Source organism: Notamacropus eugenii, chromosome 2, assembly GCF_028372415.1.
Source record: "Notamacropus eugenii isolate mMacEug1 chromosome 2, mMacEug1.pri_v2, whole genome shotgun sequence".
Taxonomy (NCBI): Eukaryota; Metazoa; Chordata; class Mammalia; order Diprotodontia; family Macropodidae; genus Notamacropus; species Notamacropus eugenii.
Window position 1 is genome coordinate 103,485,323 of NC_092873.1, and position 26,549 is coordinate 103,511,871.

Below are 26,549 nucleotides of genomic sequence, written 5' to 3' on the forward strand. Positions count from 1 at the left end.
CTAAATTAATTGTATATGTCCTTCTTGACTTATCCAAATGAAATCTCCTCTCCATTACAAACACTTTTTTGCCTAAGAAACTTTGTGATATCTAGGAATTCTGCAATAACTAAGAATTTAGTTTTGTTGTCATGCTTTATGAATCTGTGTTATTTTATATCAACATAGTCTAATGAGTTCCAATTTTATTTTTTTGTTTCTTTTTGTTGTTTTTTTAATTTTGTAAAAATTTATTTATTTATTTATTTTTGGATGTTCTACAGTCACTACCAAAAACTTAGATTTCTACCCCCCTAACTACCCTCCACCACCCCACTCTCTCCACTAGATGCCATACAATTCTATTTAGGATCTACATACAGTTTCTTATTGAATAAGTTTTCACTATAGTCATGCTGTGCAGACGAAGCAAAATAAATGGAAGAAATCATATAACAAATCAAAACATAATACACACACACACACATACATATATATATATACAAATATGATCTGCTACATTCTGCAAATGAATTCCATAGTTCTTTCTCTGAGTTTAATGAATACCAATTTTAAAGGTTTATTTTTGCTTTAAGGAGGAAGAAAGATATATCTATAATTTTTAAAGTTTGCAACTAATTTTCTTAAAAGTTTAGTGAACATCAGAATAGATTTCAACCTCTTTTTAGGAGAAATGCTTTGAAAAATCTTGTGTGATTTTTAGAAGGCCTGATAAATTTTCAAGATAATTCATTGTCAAATTAATGCAATGAGCTATAAAGCAGAAGAGATCTTGCTATTTTGATCTGAATACAATTTGATTCTATGACCTAAGGAAGAGTTAAAATTTGTGTTTGAATTGTCATATGTAAAAGACTTAAATCATGAAGTATGCTATTCTTCCAGAAGCAGTATAATTAGGGAAGAACAACAAACTTGTGAAACAAAGACATATATCCATCCACCTGCAAGGTTAGCCATTAACCTCTTTGCTTTGTTTAAACTGGAATGGGATCTCAGTACAGTTATGCTAGTAAAAAGTAATAACCTATGAGTTATCTTCTCTTATGGTTAAAATGTAAAGGAAATCTGGATAATCTGAAGAATAGGATTGAGAGATTTGGAAATATAAAGGTCTGATTGAAAATATGGAAAGCAAATAAGGTTTGGGAACAAATGGGGGTTATCCAAAGCTCTCTCGTCTCCAGATAGTTGTTCTGGCTACTTTTGTGTCAGTTTCAGATGGTTTAAGTATGCTTAGAGAGTGTGAAGAAGTATTTTAAGAAGACAGGAAGAATTATGTAACATGTTTTGGTAATTAATAATTCAATAAAATTTGAGAAGGTGTTGAGGGTCAGGGTGGAGTGCTGTTAACAAGATCAGGAAAGACCTTCGGGGAAACTGTTCTTTGGCACTGTGCTCATTATCATCTGAAATGGCTCTCCGTGCCCCCCAGATGTTGCTGTCTCTGTGAGACAAACATGGGAAGTACAGAAAACAAGGGATATGTAAAATAGATGTCCTCTAGGCTAACAGTCTTTAAAGATAATAAGACTGGCCAAATCACTGGGACTGGAGATGAGGAGAATGTCACATAGGTTTGCAGTTTCTGTCTATAAATACCCTAACCTTCGGATCAATAAATGGAATTGGTCTATTTCTTCCTGCCTCCCATGTCCCTTTTCTTTACCATATCACCGAGCCATGTAGGGACATGGGCTGTCTGCTACAAGAAGGCCCTGTCTGAAAGATATCAGTCAATATTTATTTGCTATTTAAGACTGGGACTGCAATTTACCATTGTTTTAAGCTCTGATTACAGGAATAGTTGTGTAAGTTTTCATAAAGCCAATTGACACGTACTACAGGCTAAGAGAAGTGTGGATGTATGGAAAGGTTTTGGAGATGACTTTGGACACGAACTAGGTTGGATTTTCCTGACTCTATTTCCCAAACATACCCTTTTCTTTCTGAAAAAGGAAATTCCCCACCTGATTACTCCTAAGCCTTGCTTTCAGCACCTAGAGACCACATGATTGACTGTCAAGTAATCACTCATTTCTAGAATCAAATAGAACTAAGATTGTTCTTTCGTTCTGTAGAGATATATGACATTGTCCCTCTTTTTCATTTTATAGCATATTTCTATAATCAATAAGTTCTGTAAGTAAAACACTAGGTCTATTAAATAATAGATGTATACTGGAACATTGCTGAGTTACTATAATGGGATACAAGAATGAATAACTTACAACTTCAACCTATGTTCCTGAACAATAAGCAAATAAATATAGAGATCACATGCTCTGAAGGAGGAAATGAATAAGACAAAGTTGTAACTTGATAGATATCTAATTAAAAAGGATAGCAAAATTTTGAGGAAAAGCAACATTATCAGACTGATTCCTCTAAGAATTATATATAGATGTTTATGATTGGCTTCTAAAATTTACTGTGTTTTAATAATAAAATCTCACATTAGAATTTTTGCACAAGATTGCATAAGATAGTAGTAAAAGTAAGTGAAATTAAGTTTTCTTTAGCTTCCTGTCCAATAATTTTAAAAGGCAGAAGAGTTCATTTTATGGTTGGACCCTCACATTTTCAAAGATCCTTATACCAGGTACAGGATTTACATAAGGATAGAACACCAAATGATATATAAACTGAATTTTCTTGAAGTTTCTAAAAAATAGAGAACAAATTTTAAGTGATTATATTCATTTATATTGTCAGAATTACCTGGGAACTTTTAGATGTGAACCAGAGAATCAGAACTCCCTTTTTGAACTGTCCCAAGAATACAACCTATTGTCAAAGAAAGGATGTCCAGGCATCAGATAGCTACAGGAGACATCTGAGATTCAAAAAATGACATTCAAATGGACATTAAGCGTGAATTCCTGGGATACAAGGAAGTTAATGTTAGTTAACATCGGTAATTGCATTGATTTGTATGGTTCATGTTTAAATTTTCTTATTTATCTTGGTGACAGGTAAATCTCCCTTCTCAAACAAATCTATTGTGAGCCATCTAAGTTTAATCTGTACTTAATGTACAAATGCAATTTTGTGAACTGTGAGAAAAACTTTATTGTGTTGTTTGAATCTAGCCCTGCATGGCTAAGAAACCAGAACCATTTATTGTACTGTTTGAAGCTACTCCACTTGACTGAGAAACTGAACTCTTCCTACATGCCTTTAGTCATGTTAACTGTGTTGTACTGCTTCTTCTCAATTATCAAATCATATGTTTTCTGGGAGCCCCTGTCAGGTTTTTCTGTATAGACTCGTGGATCCATCTATCACATCCATTGCCCCTGCTCCTGAGTGGATATCTGAGCCCATAGAAAACCTTGCCCTCCAATTTCAAAGGGGCCTGAAAAAGACAACTTCACACATGGACAGCTTTCCCAAAACTCTGGACCAGATCTGCTTAAAGAACTGTTCCCTCCCTACCTGAGCCCCTTGGAAACCCAGGAATCATTGTATAGAGGTTTTCCCACACCTTCAAGGCTTCAGTGTGCCTTTGACCATAAGGAAGAAATGACAACATTTAATATGATTTTTGGACTTTTATAAGGGCTAGAATCTCAATTAATCAATCATAAGAAGAGCCTGGGTCTGACATTTTCTTTGTTCTCTGAAGTAAACTCAGAGAATACTTCTTTTTATGTCATCAAGGTCAGATGGGGCTGACTTAGCATACTTTATGAGACCCTTAAACTGAGACACTATCTTGAATAATGGGACTTTTTCTGTACCTTAATATTTTGTGAACATATACTATATTATGGCATGTTAGTGGTAAAGAAAACACAGATATCCTGGGTTGTAATTTCAATTGACACTTTGTCAATTCTCTTATCCTATTGTATTCACAACTTATTCAATTAAGAAAATTCCTTTCTCATTGTATAGTTAAACACATATAGAGATCATAAATCTGAGGGACACAAACATCCTGGGATTGTATTAAAATAGATTTAAGCATGATCATCCTTGTATCAGACAGTCAGAAGCTTCCTTCTGGCTCCATGGCCATGTACCAGCTAGCTTTAAGGGAATAAACAATATGCATTTAGCCTGTTTACCTTTTTTAACCAAACTTTCAGGTTGATAACGCACATTTCTAGCCACCATTTTCAGTGCCACTTGTACTTCTCTCATGAATGGTCCCCCTCCTCACATCACTACACACTCTTATCTTGGAAGGGAAGTCAAATGAGTGAATGAATGAATGAATTTTTATGCAGTGCTCTCTTTGTATGAGGGAGTGTGCTAAATGTTGGGGGCACAAATACAATTATGCTTCTCATTCTCTGCCCTCAAGGAGCTCACATTTTAATAAGGAGAGACAAGACACACAGGGGAGCTGGAGCCAGAGAAAGTGTAACATGGGCTACAGCATGGTTTGGAAATGGCCAGGAAGTAAGCTGGAGTCCCAAATCCAGGCATATACGAAAGCTCTTTTTAGTGTCTTTTCCTCATGGCCACTTCTAGATGTGTTCTCTGTGTTGCCATTACTGGGAAAGGTCTCTTTTAAGATTCACTCCACACAAATAAATCACCTCATAATCATTTAATATCACTTGAACCTCAATAAGGGACAGAGCTTGAACATATCAACCAGAAGAAGAGCCTGAACCTAAAAGTTATCCCTTTGTTCTTGGAGTAAACTCAGAGAATATCTCTTCCTTCAAGGTCTGTGGCATTGGACAGGGAGTGGAGCCCAGCTCAGTCTTGGTACCAGGAGGAGGACCCCAGCAGGGACGGGATCCCCAGCAACAGTAAAGGGAGTTTGCAGATCCCTCAACCCACAGGTGCCAAAGGTCAGTGAGAGGATTTTTTCAGCTAACCAGGAAGGGAGCAAGGTCTTCCCATAGTTCCAGGCTCAGGTGGCAACAAAGGCTGCAGGCAGATGCAGCAGGACCTGGACCACAGTGTGCATCCATTGCTGGATCGTAAAACCCCTGGGGGAACTAACCTAGGCCCTTTATAGTGGTGCTACCCCCACCTAATGCTCCTGGGGAATTCGAGCAGATGATCTTTATCTCATACTGAATGGTGGCCCTGCCCCTGCTGAAAGCCCCTGAGGGAATTGAGCAGTTTATCTAAATCTCAACCCCTAATGCTGGCTTGGTGGAACTGGAGGAAAGGTGGCTGTGGAGATGAAACTCTATTACTCACAGATTCTGGACAAAAAATTTTCTGCGTTGCTCCCAGATCAGTACGTATGCTCGACTGTGCCACCTTGGAGGAACTGAGATATTATATATCCCCAGAGTATACCCTACTCTTGAGAAAGGACCCAAAACTCAAGTAACTGGTTGCGAAGGTGCCAAAAAAAGTGGAAAAAAATAAGACTACAGAAGGTTTCTTTCTTGGTGAACAGATATCTTCTCCCATCCTTTTGGATGAGGAAGAACAATGGTTACCATCAGAGAAAGACATAAAAGTCAAGGCTTCTGTATCCCAAACATCCAAAATAAATATCCAATGATCTCAGGCCATGGAAGAACTCAAAAAGGATTTAGAAAATCAAGTTAGAGAGGTGGAGGAAACACTGGAAAGAAATGAGAGAGATGCAAGAAAATCATGAAAAGTAAGTCAACAACTTGCTAAAGGAGACCCAAAAAAATGCTGAAGAAAATAACACTTTTAAAAATAGGCTAACTCAATTTGCAAAAGAGGTTTAGAAAGCCAAAGAGGAGAAGAATACTTTAAAAAGCAGAATTAGCCAAATGGAAAAGGAGGTTCAAAAGCTCACTGAAGAAAATAGTTCTTTAAAAATTAGAATGGAACAGATGGAGGCTAATGACTTCATGAGAAACCAAAAAATCACAAACAAAACCAAAAGAATGAAAAAATGGAAGATAATGTGAAATATCTCATTGGAAAAACAACTGCCCTGGAAAATAGACCCAGGAGAGACAATTTAAAAATTATGGGACTACCTGAAAGCCATGATCAAAAAAAAGAGCCTAGACATCATTTTTCATGAAATTATCAAGGAAAAGTACCCTGATATTCTAGAAACAGGGGGCAAAATAAATATTGAAAGAATCCACTGATCATCTCCTGAAAGAGATCCAAAAAGAGAAACTCCTAGGAACACTGTAGCCAAATTCCAGAGTTACCAAGTCAGGGAGAAAATATTGCAAACAGCTAGAAAGAAACAATTTGAGTACTGTGGAAACACAATGAGTATAACACAAGATCTAGCAGCCTCTACATTAAGGGATTGAAAGGTGTGGAATATGATATTCCAGAAGTCAAAGGAACTAGGACTAAAAGCAAGAATCACCTACCAAGCAAAACTAAGTATAGTATTTTAGGGGAAAAAATGGTCTTTCAATGAAAAAGAGGACTTTCAAGCATTCTTGATGAAAAGATCAGAGCTGAAAAGAAAATTTGACTTTCAAACACAAGAATCAAGAGAAGCATGAAAATGAAGAATGAGGAAGATAAGCACTAAGCAACTATGTTCAAACAACTGGGATTATATGATCCTGAGGAAGTGTCTCCTATTTAAAGTGAAGATGCTGAGAAAGTGAAGTCAATTTCCTTTCTCCCTTCTCTCCACACCAAAGAGAAGCTTTGGCAAAGTACAAATATTCAAAGAAGCCTGACAATACTGTTGTCTTTACACTTGCATTTCTATTTTCCTCTGGAACAAATAATCAACTGCTCTGGGCTAAAATCATATCCTCATCAGTACATCTTTTGATGTGATTTCTATTCTGAGGCACAATAAAAAAAAGTCCCCACTGTCTCTGAAAACAGTTTTGATGTTCTTTTTTCTCTTCATTAAGTACGGGTGTTTGCTGCATGTTAAAGAAGGACCTGAATATGAAGTGTAAGATAGCTTCACATCATCCTTCACAATTTACAGCTTCTACAGCAATTATCAGGTATCTTGCTGACTAAAGCAATATTGTCAAGTTTTTGTCAAAATATCCTTCAAGGGTTGGATGGATAATTTATACCCCTGATTCCTGGGTATCCTATCCTACTGAATTCAATCTTTCTTACAAAGAAATGCACAAACAATTTCCTTTGCTACATTATAGGATCAAGAAGAAAATGGTTAAGAAGACTGCAGAACTTCTGGCTAGCACATCAATATTAAATAAAAATTTGGGTTTTCATTTAAAAAAAAAGTTGAGCTCCTAATTTTCTTCCTCCCCACTCCCTCATTTTCCTCTTTCACAAAATAATAAGAAATTTGATACTGGGTATATATATTTAATTATGTAAAACATATTTTCATATTAGTCTTCTTGTAAAAGAAGAAACAGACCAAAAGTAAAGAAAATGAAGTAAAGTTATTGAAGATATTGTACTTCAATTTGCATTCAGATTCCATTGTACTTTCTCTGGATATGGATAGCTTTTTGTAGAACTGCTCAAAATCAATATGAATTAGAGGAATGAAAATCATAACAACTGAGAGATGCCACCTCACACCATCAGATAAGCTAACATGATAGAAATGGAAAATAATAAATGTTGTAAAGGATCTTGGAAAATCGAGACACTAACACATTTTTGGTAGAGTTGTGAACTGTTTGAACCATTCTCCAGGACACTTTTGAAGTTTGCCCAAAGGCAACCAAACTGTGTATATTCTTTAATTCAGCAATACCACTACAAGGTCTTGATAAACTTTTAATATCATTTTTGAACTTTAATGAGGGTCAGAGCCCAAATTAATCAGTCAGAAGAAGAGCCTGGACCTAACAGCCTTTTTGTTCTCTGAAATAAACTCAGAGAACACCTCTTCTCATGTTAACAAGACCAGATGCAGCTGCCTTAGCATTCTTTATGACACCCTTAATCCAAGACACTATCTTGAATAATGGGACTTTTTCTGTATCTTAATATTTTGTGGACATATACTATGTTATGACATGTTAATAGTAAAAAAAATCCACATACCCTGGGTCATAATTTTAATTGACACTTTGTCAACTGTCTTATCTTATTGTATTTATAACTTATTCAATTAAGAAAACTCCTTTCTCATCATATAATTAAACACATATAGAGAACATAAATTTGAGGGACACAAACATCCTGGAATTGTCTTAAAACAGATTTAAGCCTGGTCATCATTGCATCAGGCAGTCAGAAGTTTTCTTCTGACTCCATGATGATGTATCTACTAGCTTTAAGGGAATAAACAATATGAACTTACATATCACCTCGCCTGTTATCCTCTTTGTCTCAACTTTCAGGTCAACAGTCTATATACCAAAGAGCTCATAAAAAGCAGAAAGGACCTACATGCACAAAAATATTGGTAGCAGCTCTTTTTGCAGTGGCAAAACACTGGAATTTGAGAGGATTCCAGTCAGTTGAGTAAAGGTTGGACAACTTGTGCCATATGAATGTGATGGAACACTATTGGGCTTTAAGAAATGATGACCAGGCAGATTTCAGAAAAAGTGGGAAAGGCTTACAGTGACTGATGCAAAGTGAAGTGAGTAGAACAAGGAGAACATTACAAACAGCAATGCTGCAATGATGATCTGTGATTGACTTAACTGTTCTCAGCAATAATATGACCTCCCTCTTTTCTTTAAAAGTTTGGTCTCTAGCTCATAGGCTTCTTCTGAACACTAACCCCCTATCTTTAACATTTGGTTACATCTCCATACACACTGATGTTCCCTCAGTCACTCCTAGCATCCCAGTTTCTTAAGCTCCTCAACTTCCATGACTTATTCTTTATCCACAACAGCCACATGTAAGAAAGATCATACTTTTGATGTCATTATGATCCCCATTTCTTCCACTTCCATGACCACACATTCTCTAACTCCTACATCTGAAAATAAGCTCTGATCATTCCCTCATTCCTCCTAAATTTACTGTCCACATCATTTTCTTCAGCCCCTCTACCCCTCAGTACTCTCCCAGGTGATCCCTCCTGTACCTTACTCTCCTACTTATGCACTATGTCAAGGTTTAGAGGAAGTCATGCAAACTGGGAACTAGGGTCCACTACACATTTGTGCTGCCTAACTTCAACTGGGTCCTCCCTACAGCAAAGCAAGGCTTTTATTCCTCTCTAATTGATTCTTTATCATACTCCCCAAAGCTGTTGTTCTAAACTGTTTCTTTTCTTCTAAAGCTTCCTCCACCACCCCTGCTCCTAGCTTCTCAACAGATAAGTGAGACAAATCTTTCAATGAAAAACCTGACTCAAAAGAAAAAAAAGTGCTCCCAGGACCTTGTCTCCCTGGAACCAGTTCCACCTACTATAGCAGTGCACTTTGCCTTTCCCCTGAAGCCGCTTCAACATTTGCATTTTCCTCTTAGGTCAACTTTGCCAGACAGATGAGTATGAGGTGAAACCTAAAAGTGGCTATAATGCTCATTTCTCTAATTACTTCTGATTTGGAGCTTTTTTATATGAGTATTGATAGCTTGATTTCTCCCTTTGAAAACTGCCTCTTCATATACTTTGACTGCTTATGGTGGAAGAAATGAATGATTCTTAACAATTGAATCACTTCCATAGATTTGATATTCTCTCTCTCTCTCTCTCTCTCTCTCTCTCTGTCTCTCTCTCTCTTTCTCTCTCTGTATATAGGTGGGTGTGAGTGTGGGTGTGTGTATATCTGTATAATATATGCCTATATATATATATATATATATATATATATAATTATGTTGTATACTTGTATTAATATATGGGTATATATGACATATATAGATATGTGTATATTCATGGGTATACATATACATATATATATATATGCATATATTTACTCAGTGTGTTTTTGTGTGTGTGTGTAAGTGAAATGATTTCTTTCTGAAAGTGCTTGAAAATAATGTTCCAGTGATGGTTTGACTTATAGTTTTCACTGCATTGGTTTTATTTGTACAAAACCTTTTAATCTCATATACTAAAATTCTTTCTTTCTCGTGAACTCTTGCTCTAATCATAGATCAGATTTTTTTCCTTTTATCCTCATTTTTATGATGTTATACTTCATTTCTAAGTACTCTATTCATTTGGAGCTTGCTCTGGTATGTAGTGTGAGATGCTGGCCTAAACCTAAATTGGATCAGATTGCACTCCAGTTTTCTCAACAGTTGCATATGAATATTGTGTTCTTACCTAGGATTTGGGGTTCTTAAATGTATCACACATGCAACTACTGTGTTAATTTGCTTCTGTGAATTGAATTAATAAACTATCATCCTATTACTTTGATGTTCAGTATCATACTGACTATTCCCACCAATTTTTCTGTCAGTACCAAATTGTTTTCATTTTTACTCTTTTCTAGCATACTTTAAGATTTATTACTGTTAGTCCCCCTTCCTTTCATTGTTTCTCTTGAAATTTTTGAATGTGTGTCTTTCCAGGTAAAATATTATTTTTTCCATCTTTATACAATAATTCTTTAGCAGATTGATTTTTTTTATAATTAAATTTATTTATTTAACTTTTAACATTTATTTTCACAAAATTTTGGGTTACAAATTTTCTCCCCTTTTATCCCCTCCCCCCAAAACCCAGGTATTCTAATTGCCCCTGTGACCAGTCTGCTCTCTCTTCTATCCTCCCTCTCTGCCCTTGTCTCCATCTTCTCTTTTGTCCTGTAGGGCCAGATAGCTTTCTATACCCTTTTATCTGTATTTCTTATTTCCTAGTGGCAAGAACATTACAGTTGATCCTAACACTTTGAGTTCCAACTTCTTTACCTCCCTCCCTCTCCACCCCTTCCCTTTGGAAGGCAAGCAATTCAATATAGGCCAAATCTGTGTAGTTTTGCAAATGACTTCCATAATAGTTGTGTTGTATAGGACTAACTATATTTCCCTCCATCCTATCCTGTCCCCCATTACTTCTATTCTCTTTTGATCCTATCCCTCCCCATGAGTGACAACCTCGAATTGCACTCTCCTCCCCATGCCCTCCCTTCTATCATCCCCCCCACCCTGCTTATCCCCTTATCCCCCACTTTCCTGTATTGTGAGATAGGTTTTCCTACGAAAATGAGTGTGCATTTTATTCTTTCCTTCAGTGGAATGTGATGAGAGTAGACTTCATGTTTTTCTCTCACCTCTCCTCTTTATCCCTCCACTAATGAGTCTTTTGTTTGCCTCTTTTATGAGAGATGATTTGCTCCATTCAATTTCTCCCTTTCTCCTCCCAATATATTTCACTGCTTGATTTCATTTTTTTTAAGATATGATCCCATCCTCTTCAATTCACTCTGTGCACTCTGTCTCTATGTATGTGTGCGTGTGTGCATGTCTGTGTGTGTAATCCGACCCAGTACCCAGATATTGAAATGTTTCAAGAGTTACAAATATTGTCTTTCCATGTAGGAATGTAAACAGTTCAACTTTACTAAGTCCCTTATGACTTCTCTTTGCTGTTCACCTTTTCATGGTTCTCTTCATTCTTGTGTTTGAAAGTCAAATTTTCTTTTCAGCTCTGGTCTTTTCATCAAGAATGCTTGAAAATCCTCTATTTCATTGAAAGATCATTTTTTTCCCCTGAAGTATTATACTCAGTTTTGCTGGGTAGGTGATTCTTGGTTTTAGTCCTAGTTCCTTTGACTTCTGGAATATCCTATTCCATGCCCTTCGATCCCTTAATGTGGAGGCTGCTAGATCTTGTGTTATCCTGATTGTATTTCCACAATACTTGAATTGTTTCTTTCTAGCTGCTTGCAATATTTTCTCCTTGACCAGGGAACTCTGGAATTTGGCCACAATGTTCCTAGGAGTTTCTCTTTTTGGATTTCTTTCAGGCGGTGTTCTGTGGATTCCTTGAATATTTATTTTGCCCTCTGGTTCTAGAATCTCAGGGCAGTTTTCCTTGATAATTTCATGAAAGATGATGTCTAGGCTCTTCTTTTGATCATGGCTTTCAGGTAGTTCCAAAATTTTTAAATTGTCTCTCCTGGATCTATTCTCCAGGCCAGCTGTTTTTCCCATGAGACATTTCACATTATCTTCCATTTTTCCATTCTTTTGGGCTTGTATTGTGATATCTTGCTTTCTCATAAAGTCCTTAGTCTCCATCTGTGCCAGTCCAATTCTGAAAGAACTATCCTCTTCAGTGAGCTTTTGAATCTCCCCTTCCATCTGGCTAATTCTGCTTTTGAAAGCATTCTTCTCCTCACTGGCTTCCCGGACCTCCCTTGCCAATTGAGTTAGGCTAGTCTTCAAGGTGTTATTTTCTTCAACATCTTCTTGGGTCTCCTTTAGCAGGGAGCTGATCTGCTGTTCATGCTTTGACTTGAAGTCTCTCATTTCTCTTCCCAGCTTTTCCTCTACCTCTCTAACTTGATTTTCAAAATTGTTTTTGAGCTCTTCCATGGCCTGAGCCCATTGGGTGGGCTGGGACACAGAAGCCTTGATTTCTGTGTCTTTGCCTGATGGTAAGCATTGTTCTTCCTCATCAGAAAGGAAGGGAGGAAATGCCTGTTCACCAAGAAAGTAACTGTCTATAGTCTTATTTCTTTTCCCTTTTCTGGGCATTTTCCCAGCCAGTGACTTGACCTCTGAATATTCTCCTCACACCCACCTCGCCTCCTGATCCTCCCAGCCAGCTTTTGGGGTCTGAGATTTAAATGCTGCTTCCAGCCTTAGGGCTTTTGGCGGGGGCAGGGCTGCTATTCAGTGTGAGATTAAGTTCAGGTGCTGAGGTTCGGGGCAGGGCTGCCTCACAGGCTCAGTTCCCTCAGGGGGTTTATGCACAGAACTTCCACAATGGATTCAGGCTCCCACCTGCTTGGGGAGCCCCAGTCTGCAGCCGCCTCTCAGCTTCTACCTCCCGGGGGGGCCTGAATTATGGGGGCACCCCACTTCCCTCTCGACCCGCCAAAGAGACTCTCTCACTGATCCCCATCACCTGTGGGTGGAGGGACTTGTGCGGCCGCTGGAGATCCCATCCCTGAAGCCTGCTGGGATCTGTTTCTCTCGGTGCCGCGGCCGCGGCCACAGCAGGTCTGGGCTGGGCTCCGCATCTGCAGTGCGACGGACCTTTTGCGAGAGGTTTGCAGGTCCCTCTGTGGGTGGAGGGACCCATGTGGCTGCTGGAGATCCCGTCCCTGAAGCCCGCTCGGATCTTTTCCTCTTGGTGCGGCGGCCGCGGCAGGGCTGCACTCAGCTCCCAGTGCCGGCGCCCAGTCTGCAGCACGAAGGACCCCCCACGAGAGGTTTGCAGGTCTCTCCGGAACAGAAATCTCCCTTGCTCCAATGTTCCGTGGCCCCCGGGTGCAGAATTCGCCGTGAGTTACTTCCCTGTAGCCGTTCTATGGGTTGTGGGTTTGGAGCTATGTGTATGTGCGTCTTTCTACTCCGCCATCTTGGCTCCGCCCCCTTTAGCAGATTGGTTTTGACTGAAATAGCCCTGAATAAATGAATTAATTTAGGTGTTGGAGAAATTCCTTTGACTGTGTCCTCTAAATGCCCACTAGACATATGAATGTCATCCTTCTCTTTCCCTTCTGTCCTGGATGCCTGATAGTTTCTTCTACAAAGGATCAAAACTGAGAACCATTACCTACCCAAGAAGCAATTGAGGGCCTCATAAGTGCATGACATGACATTATGAATCTTCTTTGTTCCTTCATTCAAATTTAAGACTTGACACATGCCCTGACCATTCTAGTTGTATCCTTTGTCATGGGTCTGAGTGAGGCTTTGGGACTACCAAACTCCAAGATAATATTACAGATGAATACTCAAAACACAGGCAATAGTGGATGCTTTGGGATAGTTAGAAATTTCCACATAACAGACAGACTGGAGACTCATACTTAAAGCAAGAGGCTTTCATTAGGCACATTTGAACTCACACAAGGGAATATATGAAACTTCTTTTTCTGTCTTCAAAGCCAATGCCAACTAAGAATGTGTTCATCTTTGCCCTCAATCTTTAGTCACTATAGTGATAAATAACACTGACTCTCTGAGTCAGTAAAGTGTATCACCTAATAAATATTGGATGCTGATTCAAATGCTGATGCTGGGGTTAAAGTTAGGCTGTGAGCCCAGCTCCCTCTCATGTCTAGGCAGGCCTGAACATGGACTCATTGTTCTTGCACTTCCTATTATGGCAGCCACAAGCACTGGCATCCAGTCATCCACCTAGGAGCATACCATGTTATTGTTACACCCTGACCTAGCATTTGGCCAGAGAAATACAAATATCTTTCCTCCAGTTCTTCTCATCTCTCTCTCTATCTAGTCCAGTATAGTTTCACACCAATTTGGAGCTGCTGATTCTCCACTCCTCCATATCCCTCCTAGGTGCCAAGCTCTCTGCTTTCCAAGTATCCAGGTGCAGGCTCCCCCACAGCCCACCTTTCTCATTCTCTGTTTCTGTGTCTCTGTCTCTTTTCTAATCAACTACCCCAAATACTTTATGCAGTGATGCTTTCTGTTACACTCTAGACTTCTTGCAGGCTCTATCTTCTGGTGACAGATGACGCTACCAGTTCCTCCTTTCCCCACTGGCTGAAACTGAAGGGTTTTCCCCAAACAGCTTCCTCAATGCTTGTTCTGCAATCTTTAATCTCTCCCACTCCAAGAAGCTCAGCAGACCTTTGTTGTAACTGAGAGTGAAGCGCTCTGTTCTTCCCTTCCTGAGTGGTGTTAGGGGTTTTTGGATGTGACCCATGACATTGAGGGATAAAGTCTAGGGGACAGTCTGAGACAGATGGTGTGTGGCATGCATAAGTGCAGTTGGGTGAGAGAAAAGGACATGAGTACATGATGATGCAGCTGTTAACAAAGACTGATGGTGTTTGTCCAACTGAAAGTTTGTATTGAGCACTCTTCCATCTTAATTACATCAGACCTTTCTCTTCCCCATTTAGGACCTCAGGTGGAGATGTTTCATTCAAGGGGCACTTGTGATTGAGGCAGGTCTGGGGGTGGACCTTTCTCAGGCTTTTCTTTTCTGAAATCTAATTGTGGATTATTAACCAGAACCAATCCCCAGCTTACCTTCTTAACTTCTAGGAGACAAAGAAAGCTCAGAATTCTGTCCCTAGTGCTTCTTGTATTGGATTTCCTCACCATTTATTAGATTTTACCGAACACTGTTATCATAATAACTGTAACCCTGCTCCAACAATGGTGGATGAAGCTTGCAATAGATATAAGAGATCGTATCAGCAAGCACTCTGGCACCCAGGAGGGCCTGCTGTGCAAGGTCTTAGATCTGCTTTTCTAAAAGGAAAGCAACTTTAAGAAGGGTAAAAATCTTACTTTAATTACATATAACAACAGAGAAAACACAAGCAGGACCAACAAACAGGGCTTTGATCTGTCTGACCATAGGAAACACACACATTATTACCAGAGCAAGAGGCACCAACATCTGGGTTTTTAAAGCTGGGGCTGGGGGAGCTTCTTAAAAGGGCCCAAAGTCTCTTCTGGCACAAGAACCTTCCTCTAAAAACTGAGCCCCAAAGCAAAAACTCACCTAAGAACACACAGGTACTCATTTCAGAGTCAGAGATCCAGTGCCTCATTAGCAATCAGCAGGAGGTGTGGGCCTTTATAGGAAACAAGCCTCCCCCTAATCAAGCATCCCTTATAACCCTACCCGAGCCCTATGGCCAGAGAAGATTTTTAACTCTCATTACAGAGGACAAGTGAGGGAGATGCTGTTTTGTGCTGCATGCTGCTTATAAGGAGGAGTATGTGACTCCTGATTGGTGGAACGAATACCGAGTGCAATGTCGCATGATTGTTTCTGTAAGGGGATTACTTCATTTAGCTGCAGAAACTCTGGAGAGATTATTCAGAGAGTCATGTAGGCAGAGGACATTGGGGAGGTAGTGGAAGAAAAATTTTGAAATGACAAGCATGCATGAGAAACTGGCTCCATGCTTTCCTTGGATTCACTTGACATTCTAGCCACTTCTGGAAATCATGTGTCTCAGGGGAAATTGTTCTTTCTCCCTTTTCATCCTTCACTGGTGACTCTTCCCTCCAAATATTTGTAGTGTACAGGATGACAACTTCACAACTGAAGTTTCTGTGCTTAATACTTTTAAAGGGGGAGGGCAACTCGAAGCTGATATACCTCAGTTTGCCTCCTTCCCACCAAATATTGGTTACACAAAGGACTAATAGCAAATAGTGAATAAACTCACTAATCCAAACAAAAAATCAAGTAGAAATCAGAGAAGTTGTCCAATTAGAATATGACATAAAACACATATAAGTACATAAGTTCCTCATCAGGAAGTGAAATAAGTTTAGAGGTCAAATGAGGAATGAGCAAATAATCTCACTCAGAGAAGATCTATTCTTAGCATCTCTAGAATTTCAAAGACAACACAGGGCTGACCTTCCATATATACACGCCATTGCACAGTTTTCCTTCATTAACACCTTGGAGTTTCCTCTGTTCATGATTCTCTCTGAATAATGCCTCTAAAGTCTCTGAAGCCAATTGAGATAAGTCCACGAGCCACATAGGCACTTTGGTAATTAGCACTCTTTGTCAACCAAGAGTCACAAGAGGAGCAAATAAGACAATATTTATAAAGGACTTAGCAAATTTTAAGGCTATAAGTGCTATGCTTATGATGGGTCCTCATCACATAAAGTCACTCCAACAGATAAAGTGGACATTTTTTACCCTAGGTACAGAACTTTCCACTTCATCTCTATTAAAGGAAATCTCATTCCATTGAATTCTCCCATCATGCTGACCTGTAAACAACTTTTGGATCCTGCCTCTGTCACTTAATATGTTATCTGTGTCTCCCAGTTTCAAGTCATCTGAAAATTCACTTTCCTTGTCTTCTGTCTTTATCCAAGGTGCTGATAAAATGTTGAGTAGTACAGAGCCAAAGATAGATTCCTGGAATCCTCTACTAGAGAACTTCCTCCAACCGGTCTCCCATTAAGAACTCATCTCGGGGCCTCAGTGATTCAACCATTTCCAAATTCAGCTAACAACACTGTCCATTGCTCTAATTCAGAGCTGCCCATCTTCTCTCCAGTGGCAGCACTGAAGATTTTGTCAGACTCTTTGTGGGAATTCAGGTTTAATACATCAACAAGCTTCTCCTGATCTATCAGTTCAGTTACAGAGTCAAATAAGGAAGATTTGTTTGGTGGAACCTGTTTTCATGAGGCCTTGATGGCATTTTTACAATCACTCTTCCTTTTCAACATGCTCACAAACCATATCTTTTACAATAGGTTTTAATTTTTTTTCTGTGAGCCAAAACTAGAATTCACTGAACCAGACATTGTTGACTTGTCAATCTTTCTTTTTTAAATATATTGGAACATTTGTCACCAAAATATATGGGACCAACTACTGTAGTGAAAACTTTCACTGATCTACACTAGCAGCTCAGTTTCAGCACCCTAACATTTGGCTATTATAATAGTCCAGTCAATATGTGACTTCTGGGGCCCCTTCCTTCCATGAGATTTTATGATTCCAGTGACCTTTTTTTTTTCTTCACCAGAAAAATTTTGAAGTGTTAGAACAGACCCTGCAAAAGGAACCTCTGCCTGGGAACAAATGATGCAGTTCCTTTGCAATACTAATTGGTTCTCTCCTCTCTGAGGTTGCCCAACCCTGGGGCAGAGAAGAGAGTCTATAAATTGTTAGTCTGGGAAATGTAGGGGGTAGGTCCATGAAGGGAGGGGCATCCTGACTGTTTTATCTCTGAGTACCTTATACTCATCTTGTCTCCAGGATGCTTTTCGTCTCCCTCTCCAGAGGCATCTGGACAGAGATTCTGACTGTGACCCTGCTGGTGCTGACCTCCCAGGTGGCTGTAGGCAGACATGCCCCAAGTAAGTACTCAGCTCCCCAGAGAACCCAGGTGGGACCCAAGGGGAACACTCTTCTCTCTGGGCCCAGACCAAAGGAACAATTTGGGACAGGGTGTTCCTTAGATAGATGAGCAACAGGGAAACTGGATTTCAGGCTCCCCTCCCAACTAACTCTGCCTTAGCTTCTTGGCTTCCTTTCCTCCTTTTCCTTGGGGTTCAAAGACCTGATACACCCCCCCACTCCAAGAACTGAGGCTCCAGGCAATTTGTCAGGAAGCAGGTATAAAGGAGCTACTGTCTGCTGAGCACTGTGCTGATGCCAAGGATAGAAAGAACGGCTAAAGACAGCTCCTATTCTCAAGGAGCTCACAGTCTAATGGGGGAGACAAGAGGTGAACAAATCTGTGTGAACAAGATAGATACAGAAGAAATGGGACATGCTCAAGAGAGGGACCTTAGTGACATTAACGCAAATCAGGAAAGGCTTCCTGGAGAAGGTGGGGTTTGAGCTGATGCTTGAAGTAAGCTTGAAGTGAGGAGGCAGAGGTGAGGGAGAAGAGAATTCTGAGAAGGGAACAGTCAGAGAGGGCCCACGGTGGGGAGAGAAAGAAATGTATGGCAGGAAAAGAAGAAGGCTTGTGTCACTGGATAGCAGAGTTCTGGGGTTCTAGGAACATAAAGTGTGAGAAGATTAGAAAAAATAGGAGGGGCCTGGTTGTGAAGGGCCTTGGAGGCCAAGCAGAAGATTTTTTTTTTGATATTGGAGGAGATAGGAAATCACTGGAGTTTATTGATTGGGAGGGTGGGGGCATATGGTCATAAAATGCCAAGGATTTCTACCCCATCTAAATGTTTCTGTCCTACTAAACATTGTCACAGGGTCTGCCTAAACTACTGGAAAGATTTAAATTTGGCTGTTATTGGGGGAGGAAGGCATAAACTTTCTTGGATTAATTTCTCTGGTATGATTTCAAGGCCAGAAGTGAAGCTAGAGTTTGGTTTTTCTACCAACCTCAGTTTCTTCATCTGTAAAATAGTGATAATAATAGCCTCCACCTCTCAGATGATCCCAAGGACTAAAAGAGATAATGCGCATAAGGGACTGGAAGTATTGTACAAATGCTGGCTATTATTTTATTATTGTTACTGTTATTGTTATGTGTACCTCATTTTTCCCAAAATTCTGACCCTACTCAGTTGGAAATTTTACTTTTTAAAATGTATTATTTGTCTCTAACATCATCTTTATTTCCAATTTTCCCTGTTTTCTTAAACCAGTGCTTGCACGCCTGCACCCTTACTTCCTTTCATGATTTTCATGGTTTGGTTAGCAAGGACTTTCTATGCTTTAGCATGGACCAATTATCAGTTAGAATTTTATGACATCATCAGTTACCAAGAGAAGCTGTTATGTGAAGAGTGTTTTTCTGGAGGGGAAGGATGTGTTTTGTTGGGCAGCCTGAGAGGGCATCTAGAGGCATGGGTTGTCTCTCAAAGGAAGCTTTGGAGAAAGGAGAGAAAGGGCTCTGGAGAAATCTAACCTAACAGAAGGCTTCTATGGACAAGTCAAACTGCTTTGAAAGTTGCATAGCAGAACTATTGAAAATCTAAAATAAACAAATTTATTGTTAACTACTTGATTCTAAGCACTTTCTAAGTCATTTGGATATTTCCTCTTAAAAATTTTTTATGAATTTTTAAAAAAAAACTTACATTTTGAATTTAATACATAAAGGTTATATAAGAAAGATTCATAGTTTAGTATACAATCCTCTTTTCCTGTTCTACTGTGTATAGGGAAGTGCTCATTTTATTTGATGTTTATTAAGTTTAGAATAAAAGTTTTAAAAATAACAAAAATCTTATAAAAAAGAAGTGTAAGTTTAGAGTAGAGGAATGGATGAGATGGTCAAGATGGCCAGAGGCTATGAAGGCAGGAGTGTGGAGAAAATCAGTGGGGCCCAGGGCACGTATTTAGGAGGGCCAGGACTGAATGGGATGGGGCTCGAATGGAAGAGATCAGCATGGGGTAAGTGACATGACAAAATTTCAGATGGGAATATGGAATGTGGGAGAGGGAGATACTAAGATGCTCAAATTACGAAAGAACAACTGGACAAATTAATTGAATAAAAAGAGATCATGTCTGCATATCTTTTACAATTCACAACACTTGTGAGATAAGTAGTACAAATATCACTATCCACATTTTAAACATGAGGGAATTGAAGGTCAGAGAGGTTAAGCAATTTTTTCAGTCATGATGTGAGTAAGTATTAAATAGCAGGGAAAAATTATCTGAAGATAAATTTGGAGTGGGCAAGATAGAGGTGGATGAAGAAAAATCATGAAGAAAGTAAAAAACAGTAGGGGAGAAATTAATAATTTCATGTGTCATTAATTTACACGAAGACACATATGTGGCCCTTTCTGCCTCTGTGCCTTTGCTCACACTGCTCCCTCTGTTTGGAAGGCGCTTCCCCACCCCCACCCCCTCTATCTGTTGAATTCCTACCCATTTTCTAAAGGAGATGAAAGGCCTCCTCCTTCTGGAAATCTTTATATCATTGATAACTGACTCGCTGATCCATCTTTGGTAACAGCTTCCCCAATCTGTACCTCATCTAACACTTGGTTTTCTCCTCTGAGGTGTATTAATTAGCTAGTTTTTGCTAGTTTTGCTCTGTGGTTTTCTATGTGTTTGTTATATTCTCCTACTAAGTTCCAGAAAGCAGAAATCTGCCTAGAATCTTACATAATGCTTTTCACATAGTGGATACTGAAGCAATGTTTAATTCAATAGAATGTTAGAGTTAGAAGGGTCTGTGGAGAGAGAAAAAGGATGTTTAACTTGAAAGAGTTGGAAGGAAATGGGTGAGAGGGAACAAGTGGAAGACTTGCTGGTGATGAGGATATGAGGATTCTCAGGCTCCTTAGCATCTGGGTTTTCCTTAGGATGATAATTACTGGTCCACAGAAACTACAGCCTGACATGTTCTTCTCTTTCACTGGGATTGGAGAATGAATGAATGAATGAAGAAAGCATTTACTGTGTACTTGTTCAGTAGTGTCAATTATGTCCAACTCTTCATGAGCCCATTTGGGGTTTTGTTGGCAGAGATACTGGAGTGGTTTGCCATTTCCTTCTCCAGCTCATTTTACAGATGAGGAAGCTGAGGCAAACAGTTAAGTGGTTTACTCAGAGTCACACAACTAGTAAGCATCTGAGGTCAAATTTGAACTCAGGTCTTCTTGATTCCAGGCTTGATACTCTATCCATTGTTCTACCTACCTGCCATACACATGCACTCACACACACACATCACTTATTATGTGCCAATCTCTGTGTTAAGTGCTGGGGCAGCCCCTGCCTGCAAGGAATTTAGGTCCTAAGAGGGTAGACAACACACAGCTATCACTACTTCATTTGCCACTAACTGCTCTCACTAGGGGTGGGATTTCCTTCCTTGTCACCGAGACACATGTTTACCCAGCTGGAATCGCAAGGCCTGACCAACGTTATTTTGTTAATTGTCTTGCCTTACTAAATTTATGATTTGTTCAACTAGGAGAGTTTCTTCCTCTCAGCAAAATGTATATAAGCCAGAAGATTTCTGCACTGAGTAGCCAGAACATTTCTGGCTCCATAATGTATTATGTTACCGTTGTCTTTAATAGGGAATTGATTAATTAATTAAATCATAAAATGTATGCATTTGGCCTGTTGCCTTTTCTTTAACCAAGTTTTCATGTCAACACCATCCAGTCAGACTAATTCTATATCTCTCCTCCATTTCATTGCTAAAGTCGTAAAAATGGTGTTTATTCTCATTGAGTCTACTTCCTCACTCCCATTTCCTTACATCTCACTCAATTCTTAATCCCTTGAAATATGACTTCTGACTTGACCACACAACTGAAATTGTTGTCTCAAAAGTTATCAGCCTAATAAGGAAGCTGGGAACAAAATTATTCTCAGTTCTTGCAAAAAAGGGCTTTGGATTCTGAGATTCCTGACGGGGGAGAGATTTGCAGATTGCAGAACAAACTTTGAGGAACCCATTTGGGGAAAACCCTCCAGTCATGCCTTAGAGGATCTCCTCCAACCAAAGGGAAGAAAAGGAAGTGGTAGCATCATCTGTCTCCAGCAGAAAGCACCTAGCAGGTGGTTCATTCTCAGGGCATCAATAAATCGTAAGTGTAGAAAGAAGATATCAGAGTAACTGGTTGGGGGAGGGCAGGGTGGAGAGTGAGACAGAGACAAAGAAACAGGGACAGAAAAAGACAGAAAGGCACACAGAGAGAAAGAAACAGAGACAGAGAGATAGGGAGATACAGAGAAAGAGAAGGAGGAGGAGAGAGAGAGAAGAGAGGAAAAGAGAGGAGAGGAGAGGAGGGGAGAAGTGTGGAAAGGAGAGGCGAGCAGACAGGAGAGACAGAAAGGCAGACACACACATACAGAGCATGGTTGCCTACAAAGCAGAGAATTTGAGATCTGGGAGGGATCCTGAGCAAGGGAGAATCAACAATTCCATATGAGTAGTGAGATCTAGAGGAGACTACAGATAGAGGGAGTGATGGAGTGATGGGAACTGGACCCCTAAAAGGAAAACACCATGTCTATCAAAGCAGCCCAGCCCCTGAACTTTCCCATACAACCCAGTCCCTGGTGTTTCACCTGAAGCATCTGTGCCATCCCAGCCCACCTAGATACTCAACAATACTTTTAACTGCCCTTTAACTGTAGCTCTCTTACTACTTAACCCCTTTTCATTGTCTGCACCTGGCCCACCCCAGGCTACTTACCATTCCTTAATCCCATCCAGATCTCACTGTTTTCTTGTATATAATTGTCAGTCTTATCCCCACCAAGTTACACTGCAAATAAACCTCACTACTTTGACTGAAAAAAAAAAAAAAAACTTGAGTGGTCAATTCTTTAGAGGCAGACCTTCTGTACCCTTGCATTTTTAGGCTCCAGGCCCTCCAGACTGTAACAGGAGGGAGGGATGGGGAGAACTGAGGGCAGGGAATCCATCTTTGGCCAGCTCTTAGGGGAGGATGTGAGAGCAAAATGGCTAGTTCCCTGTTGGCTGGGGGCCAAGGTCTGTGTATGAAACATGGGAAGTGAGAGGGAGCTGAGTCCAGGCTCAGGCCTGCTTCAGTCATGAGAGAGAGCTGGGGTCAGCAACCTAGCTTCAACAGCAGCATCAGAATCAGCATCAAGTATTTATGACGTGATGAGGTTAGTGATTCAGTGACTCTGTCATTAATCATTTTGATAACTGAGCCCGACTTGACCTGGGATTGGCCATAAAGGAAGAAAAAAGTCTTCTTACACAGTCAAGTCATGAGATCATCTCATCCCAGTGATGCATGGAGGGAGTCTCATTTTCACTGTAGGCTTTCCCAGTGACCTGGTACTAGTAGTAGCTTCTGATGTACACTGGTCCTTGTCTTCTTGTAATTTCTCCCCACTTCTATCTCCCTCCCTTTACTCTCTCCCTATCTCTCTATATATTCCTCTCAGAACAAGGCCCCAAATTCTGTCTTACCATCCAAGCCCCCAAACATTTATTCCATACACCAAGTACCATTTCAGTAAGTTGCTTACTTGTGACCTTACTTGTGAGCATTTAAGTACCTGCTATGTGAAAGGTATTGTTCTAGGGGTAGGAATGCAAAAAAGAAAACAAAAACCATCCTCTGTCCCCAAGGTATTTACATTTGACTAAAGGATTCAGTATTTGAATTTAGCACCTATGGCATCCCCTTTTCACACAGGGATTAACCTGAACAATTAACAGAATTGAAGGTTATCTATGGGTCATTACACAGTTGTGTCTGATTCATTGTGACCCCATTTGGGGATTTTCTTTTTTTTTTTTTTTTCCAAGGAAACATGATTACAATATATTAGCAAATTCTGAGGATTAAACATTCTCAAGAGCATCAGCAAAAGTATTAAATATAAAAGCAGTATGGATCTTCCCCTTGCCATCCTCCCCGAAGCGTGACTTTGTAGTGTAGAGATCGGGTTTGCAGACTATGGCATTAAGGCATCAATGAGAAACCGTCTTCACTACTGTCTCAACTCGACGTAGTTGGCTGGGAAGAGCCCATATCGGCCTTTACACACGCCTCTCCACCAGCCATCATCAGTCATTTCAATATTGGTGATAATATCATCAGGATCGAAGGAAATTTCATCATCCCCAGCAGCCTGATAATCGTAGAGGGCAATGGCTGTGATCCCAAGCTCATTTTCATATTCATCGTAAGTATTTTCCTCTTCTTGATTGGGAGCCATCGACTCTGCTGTCTCATACACGGCTTCGGGCTCCTGTGCCAGGCCGCGCTGGCTCACGGTCTCCTGATAATTAGACTGCACAGCTGTGTACTCCGACTCTTGTTCGGGCCCAGAATACGCTGTACCATGACCTTTGTACCCCGGCTCAGCCTCATAAGATGCAGCATCCTCATAGACAGGGCTGGTGGGTGGCCTCTCCTCGACTGGCGGCTGCGGACTGGGAGGAGGGGATGGAGTTTGCTTCTTGACTCTGGCTCGTTCCTCCAGCTTCCTTCGTGCCTCCTCCTGCTCCTGCTTCTCCTTGGCCATCCTCTGAGCTCTCTCTGCCTCCGCCTTCCTCTGATCTTCCTGCTCTCTCTCTTTGGCCAGGTTCTCAAAGTTGGCTCGGATGCTACTCGTTTTGGTGTTCATAGCTTCTACTGGCAATGTCTTTTGGTAAGCCGATGAAACCTTGGAAATGTCTTCGAAGGTTGAGGCATTTTTATCCATCCTGTCCTTCTGAACTCCATATTTTCCACCAAATCCTTTGGAATAATCTTTCTGTGACTCGTGCTTTTCCGTCTTGCCCTGATACTCAAAGCCAACAGCACTTTTGTCCACATTGTCCTTCTCAACACCATATTTACCACCAAAACCTCGAGAAAAATCTTTCTGGGACTCGTGCTTCTCCGTTTTACCCTGGTAATCAAAGCCCGCTGCGCTCTTGTCCACCCGGTCAGCCTGCACACGGTATTTACCACCGAAACCGCTAGAATAATCTTTCTGGGAAGCGTGTTTCTCAGTTTTGCCTTGGTATTCAAAACCCACAGCAGACTGATCAACTCGATCCAGCTGTACTCCAAATTTGCCACCAAAGCCTCTCACGGAATCAACCTGAGAGCAGTGTTTGGACAGTTTGGATTGATATTCATGGCCAATGGCAGATTTATCCATTTTGTCCTGCTCGACACCAAATTTTCCTCCATAGCCATGGGATGCTTTGGGTCCTGTCTCCAGCTCTTTCTCCTTAAGGGTCTGATGTTCTTGAAAAACGTTCTCTCTTAGCTTGTGTATGTTGATGTGCTCCTGGTGCCCGGACCCCTGCACCGTCTTGGCACCCCATCTTTGCTCTTTCTCACTGACGTCATTCACAAAATCCGGATCTGTTTCCCAGTCATCAGAGCCCTCATCCTCCTTGCTGACAGATATAGAATGTCCTGCTGAAGCTTTCCACATCTCGGTCTGTGCGTCCGCGCTCGCCAGCGACCACCGATGCCCTGCCCCATTTGGGGATTTTCTTGGCAAAGATACTAGCATGGCTTGTCATTTCCTTCTCCAGCTCATTATACAGATGAGGAAACTGAGGCAGACATGGTTAAGTGACTTGCCCAAAGTCACACAGCTAGTATGTGTCTGAGGCCAGATTTGAACTCACAAGGATGAGTCTTTCTCACTTCAGGCCTGGCATTTTGTGCTGTCTACCTACCCTTCTATAAATGGGGCCATAGGCACTCCAAAAAATACCTCAATGGATACAGCTCCTTCTTCTCTAGCCAGTCAGAGGACACATTTGGCTCATAATAAAGGGGAATGAAATTATCTGGAAGGGGAGCATGTGATTTCATCAGGCAGTCTGAAGCCCCAGCCTCAAGCTACATCTAAAGGGAAGGTTGGGAGACAGGGAAGAAATGATTCATGAGAAATCCAAGCCAACAGCAGAGGAGGGATAAGATAGTCAAGGAGGGCAAAGATTATAGAAGCAGAAGGCTAGAGAAAATCAATGGGGTCCAGGGAAGAAGTTTAGGAGGGCAGTGCTCAGGGCCAAGACTCAGGTAGGAGAGATTAAATGGGGAGGTCGGGATGGTGTGGGATACATGTATGACAGCATTTCAGATTGGAATATGGAATGAGGGCGGGGAGAAAGTGAGATGCTCAAATGAAGAAACAGCTAGATTAATTAATTGAGCAAAATAGCTCATGTTTACATAGCACTTCATAGTTTATAACTCTTTTGTGATAGGCACTACAAGTATCATTAACACCATTTTACAGATTAAAAAAAACTGAGGCTAAGAAGAGTTCAGCAACTAGTTGGCACAATGGATAGAGTACAGGAGCTGGAGGCCCAAGTTAAGATCCAATCTTAGACACTGAATAGTTATGTGTCTCTGGACAAGTGACTTAACCTCTGTTTGCTTTGGATTCTTTGTCTGTAAAGTGGGGATAATGGCAGAGCCAAGGTGATGGAGTAAAAGCAGGGAATTCTCTAAGCTCTCACCCAAATCCCTCCAAATATCTGTAAAAAATAGTCTAAATAAACTCTAGAGCAGCAGAACCCACAAAATGACAGATTAAAACAAATGACCAACCCAAGACAACCTGGAGCATCAACAGGAAAGATCTGTTGCATCGGGTTGGGAGAGGAGCACAATCCAGGGTGGGCTGTGCTGGCACAGATGAGCAAGAGCAGGCCTCAGGAGACTGAATC

At 40.5% G+C, this 26,549-nt stretch overlaps 1 protein-coding gene and 1 pseudogene across 3 annotated transcripts in view; one reads left to right on the forward strand and one right to left on the reverse strand.

Annotated features, from left to right (window-relative positions):
- Positions 1-16,722: 16,722 nt before the first annotated feature.
- The window catches only part of LOC140526147 (H-2 class II histocompatibility antigen, E-S beta chain-like), a 37,019-nt gene continuing 27,192 nt past the window's right edge, over positions 16,723-26,549 (forward strand). Inside the window, exon 1 of one of the 3 annotated variants that reach the window (XM_072642103.1) lies at positions 16,723-17,793. In XM_072642103.1, the coding sequence (XP_072498204.1) occupies positions 17,694-17,793 (100 nt within the window). In that variant the 5' untranslated portion in view covers positions 16,723-17,693. The remainder of the gene's footprint in view (positions 17,794-26,549) is intronic. The other 2 variants (XM_072642105.1, XM_072642104.1) reach the window with 2 other exon arrangements.
- On the reverse strand, positions 23,674-25,403 carry LOC140526145 (src substrate cortactin pseudogene; annotated as a pseudogene).